Here is a 12649-nt window from a genome sequence, read left to right on the forward strand (position 1 = left end):
AGATATTAGTTTCTAGAATATGTCTGCAAAATTTCATGGACTTTGGTTGCTTAATATACAAATGAAATTGGAACTACGATTGTATGAAGAGAGTGACGGAGAGAGCTCTGTTAATATAGCTCCTACTGCTCCCCGCGATTCCGCTGTGAAAATTGTACTATTATTTTTTCCCCTAAATTGCTCCCCTGTAAGATTCTATTGCATGTTTGCAAAGCGATCTCAGGTTACAAGGGACATCAGAAAACGTTATCCTACAAAACAACGCAAACTTTACCAGTTTTTACGCTAATAGACTCTTTTCTTCAAAGTTTATGGCAATGGTGCCTTAGAACTTTCTCTATTATTAAAGTTTTCGTTTCACTGACTACTTCCAAAATAACATTCTCCAGATTGTTTTCCTCTGTAGCGTAGTGAATCAAAGGCACCAATTTTCCGGTCGATTTGCCGGCGGGCGGTGGACATTGGACGTACGCGGCGTCAGCGTGTGGTAACGTGATATTGAGCTTGCTAAATCCTACCTAAATACTTTCTAGGATATTTTTGACTTCTGTAAGGTTGGAATTCGTAGAACTTAACGATAATAAAAGATAGATAGATAGATAGAAACTCTTTATTGCACACAAAAACACATATAAGGATAACAACACAGTAAGAAGAAAACAGAAAAAAACAATTGTGTGCAAAGGCGGCCTTATTGCTTGGAGCAATCTCTACCAGGCAACCTTTGCTGAAAGGAGAAGTTCTAGGAAGGAGGTTGGATAGTACCAAGTCGCAAGGATTTTTTTACAAAGATTTATATATATACTAATAAACATAAAAAAGTAATTATATATATATAATATATAAATATATATGTATATGCTATATATGACAATATAGTTACTTGCATATAATATAAAAAATAATAATATAATAAATAAAAACAATATTTAAACTATTATGGCATAGATAAGTAGAATTCTTTCAAACTATTTTTAAAAATGGGCAGGGATTTCGAACTTCGAATATTCTTCAAATTACTTCAAATTATATATTAGTTTTTAAAAGTGCAACTGTTTGAATTTCGAGATAGTTGCAATTGCATTTTGTGCATTTACTAGCTTATGCTCGCGACTTCGTTCTTCTGGACTGCACTCAAACTCCTATTTTACCCCCTTAGGGGGACAGCTGTTTTTTTTATATAGAGATTTATTTACCGCAAGATTGTTATGACTATTGATGCCTAATTACCTAATAAACTAATGCCTGCGATTTCGTCCTATTGACGATATTATGATAATTACTAGTACACATGGACCTACAATTATTACGTCCATATATGGACATTATTTTTTACCTTGATATAGTAAAACCTTTAAATAATAAAACTGTGCGCCCTTCTGTATATTACGAGTACCTACCGTAATTTAAATAAATCCACGGATTAAATCAAATTAATGTGCGTGCTAAAATCCATTTCAAATAAGCTCCCTTAATTATGCATAGTTTGTTTTCCATCCAAACAGATAACGTTAGGATTTAAACTGTTATGATTGAATTGAAATTGGTGGGTCATGGACGATTACGGCGCTAACGACTAATTAGATATTCCTCATTGATTTGTTCAACTTGCTAATGTTTTGACACAGAGTAAGTGCAGGGCAAAGAAGCGACCCGAAGTGGCCTAGGTAGTTAAGGCCCTATGTTGAAGGATCGTCGTGATCGTCATTTACCACGAGATCAAACGTATCGTACTGTGCTTTCGAACTCATCATCATCAACAACCGATAGAGGTCCATTGCTGGACATAGGTCTCTTGTAGGAACTTTATGTCGGTCTTGCGGCTGGGTTTTGAACTATGCTAGTGAAGTTACCCATAGAATATTTGCCATAAGATTGCCCATAGATATATCATATAGCCCATAAAATTAGCAGGCTGAAGTGGGGATGCCATGTCTGTGATGGCCGATACCAGCCTGCGTATCGGTAAGTGCAGTGTGGGACGACCTACAGTCCGCTGGACCCTCGACTTATTTTTATTCACTATAGGCACACACTTGACCTCAATCGAATCTGATAGAAAGTGATGATGTGACCTAAGATGGGACGCGTTTGCATAAATGATGCCTATTTACTCTTGCTTTAAAAAGTAGCGAGATGTTGATGGATTAGTCAGGCGGAGGACCGCGGTAGCGTGCATCCCAAACGTCTTATGTCTAGCAATGGACGAATAGACTTGGATGGAGTGAACTTGATTCTCTTGTGGATCTCTTCGGTTCTTTTACATCAGCGAAACTCCTGATCCTATATTATCAGGAGTTTAGCTTCTCTAGATGAAAATACTTCGTTCAACTTTAACATCCCCAACTTTACGGTATATCTTTCAGTTGTTCACTGTGAGAGCATGAAGCTCGCAGTCAAATTCTGTTCTCTATACCGAATAAGCGCGACCCACGGACTCATTATTCGATCTCCTAATGTAATCTTGTCAAAGACTTCTAAACGGAGATTATAGTGTGGCGATTTCATTACGAACGTAGTAGTTGCAATTTCAGAAATGTGTATGTTTGTTGGCAGGGTTGTCACCTTTCGTGCGGCACTGGCAGCCGGCGCGCTACGAGCCGGTGGCGCGACCACGGCGGCGCCGCGCCGTGCCGCTCACCCCGCCCCCCGCCACGCTGCGCCTCGTCTTCACAGCTCACAACAGGTAACATATACTCTTCAGTCTTGACTTGCACTCTTTCTCCCAGTACAAGAGTCCTACTGCGGTAGTTTGACAGCTACAGTCTGACAATCGCAATCACCTCTGATTGCCCAACACTTGTTCAATATTGGCTACAATGCATTGTTGCAATAAGAATACTATAAATTCAACCAATCACAACAATTGGGTTTTTTCATTATTCTGATACATGTTAGCTCTTGACTGCGATCTCACTTGATGGTAAGTGATGATGCACTTTTAGATGGAAGCGGGCTAACTTGGAAGGGGTATGGCAGTTGATCGGTTTCTATACGGCATCGTACCAGAATGCTTAATCGCTTACCGGCACGGCTTTGCCGGTAGGGTGGTAAGTGTAACTAGCCACAGCTAGTAGCAGCTTTTCCGGAATCGACCTTCAGGTGGTCTACTGCGGTAGTTTGACAATGTGAAGATCGCAATCACTTCTGATTGACCGACATTGTGGCTAATTCCGTTATACACAATCTCTAAACTAAACTAAATTGACAGGCCTAAATCTAGTGCTATCCTTTTCTCCATGATGCATTGTGAAAGTGATACCAATCGATTTAGACCTGTCATTTTAGTTCAGTTTTGAGATTGTGTGCAATGGATTTAGTAACATCTCTCAATATTGGTTCAAAATGCACCATTGCAGTATTCGTACTGTAATAATGCTATTCAGCCGTTGTCTGAATTTATGGTTTAATTTCAATTAACCTGATCGATAAGAAGCTTAACTCCTTGTACCTACTAATTCCATTTGCTGAGAGCAATAATTATTTATTTATCGAACAGATACCGACGGCGTCGCGTGACTCGCGGACATATTAGACCTCGTCGTATTATCTGTATTGGAGCGGCACTTTGATGAAACTTCCAGCTGTAATTTGCTACGTGAGCTCCGCAGAATTCAGAATGTGTATAGAAATGGTAAAACAACGTGAGCTGGTCACCAAGCAAAATGTCTAGTGAAACATCAGGGCACGTTATTGTATACACAAACGTACCTACTTGCATAGAGTCAGTTGATGATGATTAGATGTGTTCTATGGAATTATTGTTGTATGAGTGGCTAAAAATCTGCCCTACACCCAAACCAAATCAAAGGTATTTTATGAAGCATTTTACATAAAATACCATATTTCACTAGTTGCCTAATGGAATCAGTTCAAAGGCTATTTATATTGTTTTCGATTTCTTCACCCATTTGATAACTACTGCGATCACAGAATGCCTTCTCAGTTTGTCTGCCAGTAACATTCTCCCAAAATTCTCTAAGGGTTCAAGCAACCAGGTTTTATACCCACTGAAAGGTAGGTACCATAGGCCCGGTTCTGTCACCTCCTGCGCCATGGTCGTGTACCTTACTTATAAACGGTAATTGTGGTCATAAACATAATGAGCTACACATAAAACATCGAGTCCCACGACGCACATCTATAATTTGCACAAAGGACCTGTCATAGCACTAGTCGATGTAGAATATAGATATAAATGGAGCCGATCCCTCATTACCCTTGATAATGCCTCGTGTACGCAAAGGGTATTAATTCCCTTCCCCCTGATATCATTCGATATGTTTATAGAGTATGGAGATATGTTTATAGAGTATAGATACACTAGTTTATTGGGATGTGATCAAATTACTGGTATTTTCTATGAATAGAACATTTTGTGTTAGTTCGTCCTTACGCCTTACACGTGTTAAGATGTAGGTAGCAGATAGGTACAAGGGTTGTTTCAAAAATCAAAAGACCTCGATATGTTTTCCTTTTCAATTTTATGTCCAGTTCTGGTCATTTTTTTCGTAAAGCAGGGTTCCGCATACATTTTTCTGCGCCCGGAATAAAGAAATCTTGAAAATAAACTATGGAACCAACTCCTTTCGATGTTTCCACTAGATTACTACAACATGGGGTTATTCAAGGAGAGCGGATCAAAAATTTTCTGTATTTGCGGTTCCTCTAGTTGTGCAAAATAATGTTCATGGGAAGAGAGTGACCAGCCTGCTCGGTTGGCTCGCTATTTTTATTTTTGAAAAAAAAAATATTACATTATGTACGACTATGTACGTAGATTATGAGTTCAAAACAATTTTTTTTAATTGAAAATATTACAATGAAACTTAAACTAGCCTTATCTAATTAGTATAATTAGCTAAGGCTAGAATGGTGTCAAGAATACGTGCTGCATTTCCACGCTAGACAGCCAGGCTGATCCGTTGCGCAAAAAAGAGCCAACCCTTCTGCCACCCGATGAGGCTTAATCGGGGCGAAATGTTTTACGAGATTAATTTTTTTCACAAACAGTTGCAACATATTGCAATTGCGTTCATTATTTCAAAGTTCATTGTCTGGTTCCGCTTGGCGGTGAGTGGCGCTGGAGATACGAATGCCTTCAATATGTTTACGTCTCCACTAATCCTCTTATACAGCTCTGGCTTCCTACTAAGCCTTCTTTCCTATAATAACCAGATAAATTGTTTTTCTATTAATAAGCCCACAACATATTGGAATTGCAATTTGCGATGTATATGTACAAAAGATGCGGTAAAGACGTAGGCCTTCTATTTGTGGGTCCGGGGTTCAAACCTGGGCACCCACTTCTAACTTTTCGGAGATAAGTAGGTATGTGCATTTTAAACAATAGTGTCTTGGGCTGTAGTAATAAAATGATGTGGTGTTTTGTATAGTGTTAGTTCATGGGGCTAAAATTCATTATTTATAAAAACAATAGATTTTTCGAAATAATAACGAATTATTAACTAACGTCACGCTGTAAGAAAACGATCAAGGACGTCCCACTGGCAATGCATATAAATGACAAATATTTTTCAATTTTTTTACATAATATTATTGTAGTAGTAGAAAGACGAAAGATTCCTTTGTTTGTTTACAATCTATAAACTCTGAAACTACTACACCGATTTTAACAATTCTTTCACCATTAGAAAGCTACTTTATCCAGAAGTAACACAGGCTAGAAATAACATATGTACCTATCTACCGCAGACGAAGTCGCGGGCAAAAGGTAGTTATTTATATAATACCTAGGGACCATTGGAACCATATGTACTGTTCTAAGATAATTAACCTGCATATTCTATTAGCACATAATATAATATTATTATGAATTAATTAATTATTACCAACGACGTCTAGAATGCATTAACCTCAATTAAGACCTATTGTACGGCTAAATACAATTAAGGTGGTATACAATGCATCATCAGTCTTCATCACATGCTCTATTACAGGAATGCACCTGATAATATAATTATTTAGGTATTCAAAGCGCTAACTAGGGCATGTATGTTGTATAGAGTGATCGTCTGTTTCATAATTAATTTTGATGAAAGTAATTAGGCTTAAATTAAAAGAAGCTAAGTATGAGTTGAATTTTTCAGCTGCACATAAAAATCCAACGATCCGAATCTCCAAATGTTAAGAAAAAGTTTCCCTAGACGGTTAGCATTAAGCAACAAACAAAAAAGAAAAAAACAATCAATGTTTTCTATCCCTCAGTGGGCAGACCCTCCCCAGACTGAGCAAATCGAAGATATTCCAGACTAATCCATTTGCTAAGGCTTAGGTAAAGGTTAGCACACACCTGGGACGGACTAGACAGGGACCGATCCCTTTTAATTTGATTCCAATATTTGTTTTCACGAAATGGAAAAAACAGCAAGGTTTATGTGGATCGTACGTCAAATGTTTTATTTTAATTTTGATGAAAGTTTGTCAGTCAAAGCCAGGCTTTAAACATCGATAACTTATTCATGAATTTATCATCAGGGTTGAAGAATTGGGACTTGGAATTTAATTGTGTAGTCGTTCTTTGGTATCTACAATGGTAATTCACGATCAACAGATCCTGATGTCTCCATATCTTAGGCGGGCAGCAACCTTGCAGCATCAAGTTTAAAGAGTTGGATCCAAAAAAATTACTATAGGAACATCTCGCGAAGTTCCTCTATTGATTAAATTTGCAAATCAGTCCAGAAACCTCGGAGAACTCGGCGCACATACGTAAAAAACTGAATTGAGAACCTTCTCCTTTTTGGAAGTTGATTAAAAATACTCAATGTCCTCATACGTCAACCATTTTAGTAGCGCAGGTGTAGACTGAGTTTAATGCTCGCAGGTATGGGTCGAGCTTAATGCCGCAGCGTTGCGGCCGGTGGCAGCCCTCCATTCCCTTAATTAAAACGTTTCGAATCGAACCAGTACCGATGTTTTATGCCATTTTATACCGTTTCATTGAAAAAAGATTGCTTATATACCTTTTTAAACTGTATTATATACAGGTATGTATTTGAAGTCTCTTAGTATCCAGTGGCGAAACGAGGCTGAGGCGGAGGTGGCAGTCCTTATTAAAATTAAAATTGCACGCAAATTAGTTGTGGGCAGTTTTATTTTTAATCTACAAATCTATCCAAATACAAGTGTAAATTAAAAATTTACAATACCCTCGACAAGTGAAGGTTAAAGTAACTAGAAAAGAGCTGATAACTTTCAAACGGCTGAACCGATTTTGTTGGATTATAGCTAAGAACACCCTCATCAAGCTACCTTTCAAACCACACATGCCACATACGATGCCACAGACAGATACACAGATACACACGTCAAACTTATAACACCCGTCTTTTTGGGTCGGGGGTTAAAAATTAACTTTGCTTTCAAGATTACCGCTACAATAACTGTTCCACGCTAATCCGCGGTCGAAACAATCCAGTCAAAAACCTCACAGCGTTCAGAGCAAACGCCAGAATGGCTAATCCACGCTAACGGACGCTAATGGAGCAAAGCCAGGCCTTAATGCCAACTAGTTGCTACGCCGTTGTAACGGCTTTGCTCTTACTAAAGAGCTTTTATGTATAACAGATGCAGTTGGATCATGTATAAAATACTGAGTAAGTAATTCTCTATTTTTAACCCCCGTCGTAAAAAAGGGAATGTTAAAAGTTTAACGTGTGTACATCTGTATGTCTGTGTGTCTGATCTGTCAAACAGATGAATACAAATAAAAATTACAATAAAATAAAATATATGTTACATTAAAAAGCATACACATTATACATCTTAATGCCAACTAGTTGCTTCTGCTTGCTGTTTAATGGTTTTGCTCTTACTAAAGAGCTTTTATATATGTATGTGTTAGTTGGATGATGTACGATATTTATAGAATATAATTCGCAATTTTAGTGTTAGCTGTATGGACTAAAAAGGTAGACATATTATTATGACTGTGCTTTGGTGCACCGTTGGCTGATGGAGTATAAGTTTTTATCTAGCTCTTCGTGCTAGTGCTAGTGCTCGTGGATTAACCACGAGCACTTCTCGATCTTGATCGGTTTAAGTGCTTGAATCTGAAGCCTGTAAATCTGTTATGAAAGACCACAGAACTTCACAATATGCGGTTGAAAAGTCTTAGGAGTCGCACCAATTTAATCGAACAATTTGTCCAGCAGCGGTCGAGGACTTCCAAAGTTCAAAAGTTAATAGGTGTTAGTCTTATCGTCGACTTGGTATTAAAGTTGAAAGACTTTAGGTACCACTGTAACGCTAGATACTATTACCAATGATGGAGATATTATTATACTAGCTGATGCCCGCAGCGTCGCCCGCGTGGATTTAGGTTTTTAGAAATCCCGTGGGAACTCTTTAATTTTCCGGGATAAAAAGTTGCCTATGTGCTAATCCAGGATGTTATCTCTCTCCATTCCAAATTTCAGCCAAATCCGTTCAGAAGTTTTTGCGTGAAGGAGTAACAAACATACACACACACACACACACACACACACACACACACATACAAACTTTCGCCTTTATAATATTAGTTCGATCCTTTAATTTCAATGCTTAGCTTTTAAAAAAAAAAAGCTTTGGCTTGCATGATCAAGTGCCTGTCAGAACACGCATAAAGTGGGGTTCCGTAGCTATGCTAGTTGCTAAAAACTTTGTCTTTTTTTTTTCAAAAACTGTCTAAGAAACTTAATAATTATGTATTTTGACTTACCTAAGATATCACTCGAGAAGGAAACCAAACATTTTTCGATCCACACTTTTCATGCTGAGGAGGTATCCTGAAAGTTCCTTTTTTAACCCCCGACCCAAAAAGAGGGGTGTTATAAGTTTGACGTGTGTATCTGTGTATCTGTGTGTCTGTGTATCTGTGTATCTGTCTGTGGCACCGTAGCGCCTAAACTAATGAACCGATTTTAATTTAGGTTTTTTTGTTTGAAAGGTGGCTTGATCGAGAGTGTTCTTAGCTATAATCCAAGAAAATCGGTTAAGCCGTTTGAAAGTTATCAGCTCTTTTCTAGTTACTGTAACGTTCACTTGTCGGGGGTGTTATAAATTTTTAATTTACACTTGTTCAAAATTTAAATAGGCATGTGACATAATCATAATCAGCGGTACCTAATAAGTTTCTTTAATTGTACTAAACTTGAACCTTTGAAACTTACAGCTCTTTTAGACGAAACTAAAATGATTTCTTGTTTTACTAATCATGGAACCCTAAAAATCGTTTGTTTTATTATAATAGGTAACCTAAGGAAGCCTTTCAAAGATCCACTTAAACTACTTATAATAATGTAAGTCCTATGTAAGGCTCTTAAAGACAGCTTTTAAAACTGTGTCAGCTCTGAACGAGCTGAGAGCCTCGCTTGTTCCTGAAATGAGTAATGGCTTCGGGAAATTGCGTCCTCTAATAAGTTCTTTTCCGAGTTTCGGTGTTGAGCCACCCGAATAAGGACGGACGGGCAATGTTGGACTTTCTAATAAAAGTTGGCTATTTACACTGTCACTTTGTTTTTCGGTTTCGTACCTCAAAAGGAAAAACGGAACCCTTATAGGATCACTTTGTTGTCTGTCTGTCTGTCCGTCCGTCCGTCGTGTCTGTCAAGAAAACCTATAGGGTACTTCCCGTTGACCTTTGAACATCATGAAATTTGGCAGGTAGGTAGGTGTTATAAAACAAGTAGAGGAATAAATCTGAAAACCATGAATTTGTGGTTACATCATTAAAAATAAATAAAATGCGTTTAAATTTTCAAATTAAGATAACTATACCAAATGGGGTATCATAAGAAAAGGCTTTACCTGTACATTCTAAAATAGATTTTTATTTATTTTTATGCATAATAGTTTTTGATTTATCGTGCAAAATGTCGAAAAAAACACCCGAGTATGGAACCCTCGGTGCGCGAGTCCGACTCGCACTTGGCCGGTTTTTGAAATACGGACCTGTATTTATCACTGCCTCGTTTCATAGATGGTAATGTGAGATTTAACATAAAGTAGGTTTTTAAAGAGGGTCCCTGTATCTTTGGCTTGTATCATTTTACCAATCTGTCGCCAGCGAACACAAATCTACATGGACATTGGTGTTTAACGACAGTACTACTAATGAACGCCAGTCATTAGACAGTCGTAATACGTTTTTTCAGAGTTTCAGTGTTCAGCCATCCAAATAAGGATAGACGGGCAATGTTGGACTTTCTAATAAAAGTTGGCAATTTACACTGTCACTTTGTTTTTGAAATACGGGCCTGTATTAATCACTGTCTAGTTACATAAATGGTAATGGAGATTTAACGTAAAGTAGGTTTTTGAGGAGGGTCCTGTACTTTGGCTTGTATCATTTATCTATCTATCTAATGGGATGACCGAAGTTTACATGATTAACGCAATCCACTGATGCGGAACTTCTAAGAAAAAAAACTATATCAATGATTAAAAGGTTTATTACACTAAATATCGGGTAGTGTAATAAGCCTTTAAATATAATATTCCAAGTACTCAGATAATCGCTTTTGAAACTATAAAACAAAATTATAAAACATTAACAAGACCGGTGTACAGGGTTCCGTACTATCTTACAAGAAATAATACTTTTTAATTTTTTTTTAATTTCCGGGGCGGTTGTTATGGCGGCAATAGAGATACTCATTCTGTGAAAATTTCAGCTCTACCTATTTCTCTCTACTTATTACGGTTTACGAGATACAGCTCGCTGACAGACGGACGGACGGACGGAGAGCGGAGGCATACATCGTAAAACTGTGGTTATAGTGTCCCGTTGGCATCCTTCGTGTACGGAACCCTTGAAATGAATACTTTTCATTATTAAACGGTAGGTAACTGTTTAATAAAGCCAAGTAATCATTAAAAAGGGACGCTCCATCATGGATCTCGGGCTAACGAGAAAGTAAAGCAAATCCGGAACATTAATCTTGTTACTTGTCTCCACGGCCAAATAACTTCCTCGCTAAACCCAACTTATTCATATTTATATACAAATACTAGCTGAACGCCTTCTGCCACTTCTGCTGCTTATAATATAAATAGTGGGCATGTACCACAATTAATAATAATTCGCTCGGGTGGAATTTAGAAAATCGATGTATGGTAGGATTTCAAAAACCCTGAAACATGTATCTTTTCATTTATAACCGAAATAGGTTTTCGGTTAATACCAATTTTCTCGTAAATAATTTGAAAAATGATAGACTTTCATCCCCTATTTAACCCCCTTGTGAGAAGAATTTTCAAAAATCGTGAAATTCATATTTTTTATTTTTAACCGAAAGCTTAAATACCTACCAATTTTTTATCGAAGTGACTATAAAAATGACAGACTTTTATACCAACTTCCATCCCCAATTCATCCCTTTAGGGGCTGAAATTCCAAAATCCTTTCTGTGTGTGTCTACGTTATAACCTACCTACCTACTAACCTACTGCCAAAATTTCATGTTGTAAAATGTTGTAAAAAACACAGTACAAAAAAAAACCTGTTTCATTACCATCTGAACAGAACAAGGTTATAAAAAAAAATGCCGTGTTAAGCTATACAAACTCTCCGATAACCATGTCGGAGGGTTGCCAGCAAAACATACATTTAAAAAAAAAAAAAAAAAAACCCCCAGCGCCAGCGGTTTAGTCTGGCAGTCAAGACAAGTCTTTTTATTAGTACTTATACTTACCTAAATATAATTGCAGATATTCGCGAGTCCGATGTTCAGGTTATTAATTTGGAAATTGAGTTAGGAATTCGGTGTCCAATTCACATTATTGCGGATTGCCCATTCATTTTAGAAATGCTACTTTACTGTAATAGTTATAAAGTAGACTTTCGAGGTCTGCGTAAATTTTCTACTTAAATTTCCCTTACATAACGGTCCCATATTTGAAATATTTATTAAGTTGATAAGTACGGGTATTTCAGAAATATTCGTATTCATTAAATTTAATTTAGGCTCCGCAAATTATCCTTGTAATCAAAAAGTTATCCATATTATGGCTGTCTCTACAGACAGGTACTAGTTATAATCCATCTATATTAATTCTAAATATTTATTTATTTACTAGCGGCTCACTCCGACTTTGGCCAACATCACGATTTTATAGCCTATGCCCATCTGAAATGATGTGCCTTTCAAATGGTGAAAGAATTTTTTATATAGGTGTACTGGTTTTGGAGATTATCCTCCGTCATATACACAAACTCAATATCCTCACTCTTTCTTTATAATATTAGTATAGCTACGCAGACTTGAGAGCCTATAGACTGCATTAATCGGATGCTCAAGGCCGGGCAATGTGGGCAGCAAAATGTAGGAAAGCGGATCCCTCCTCGGTGGGAAGACACAATAAGAACTTAAAATGCTTAATGTGTTTATTTGTCTTTCTGTTTCCCTCATACGGCGCAGCCCCTTATTCGATCTTGACAATATTAGACACTAAGATAGCTTCCATTCTGGTTCCTATGGAGTTTTTAAAAATCACAAGAAAAAGCTAATAAGAAATATTCAAATAAATCCAAAGTTTGCTATCATTAACCATTTTCTCAACATTCGCTGAGGGAGCGTCGCGCCATATGGCAAAGGGACATTTTGATTATGTAACCGACAACGAAACTCCCAACTTCTCGCCG

At 37.3% G+C, this 12649-nt stretch overlaps 1 protein-coding gene across 1 annotated transcript in view; it reads left to right on the forward strand.

Annotated features, from left to right (window-relative positions):
• Positions 1–12649, forward strand: part of LOC123867426 — a 212647-nt gene that overhangs the window by 179450 nt on the left and 20548 nt on the right. The window contains exon 2 of the mRNA XM_045909438.1: positions 2557–2686. Coding sequence (XP_045765394.1) covers positions 2557–2686 — 130 coding nt within the window. The remainder of the gene's footprint in view (positions 1–2556; positions 2687–12649) is intronic.

The sequence above is a fragment of the Maniola jurtina genome, chromosome 8 (genome assembly GCF_905333055.1).
Source record: "Maniola jurtina chromosome 8, ilManJurt1.1, whole genome shotgun sequence".
Taxonomy (NCBI): Eukaryota; Metazoa; Arthropoda; class Insecta; order Lepidoptera; family Nymphalidae; genus Maniola; species Maniola jurtina.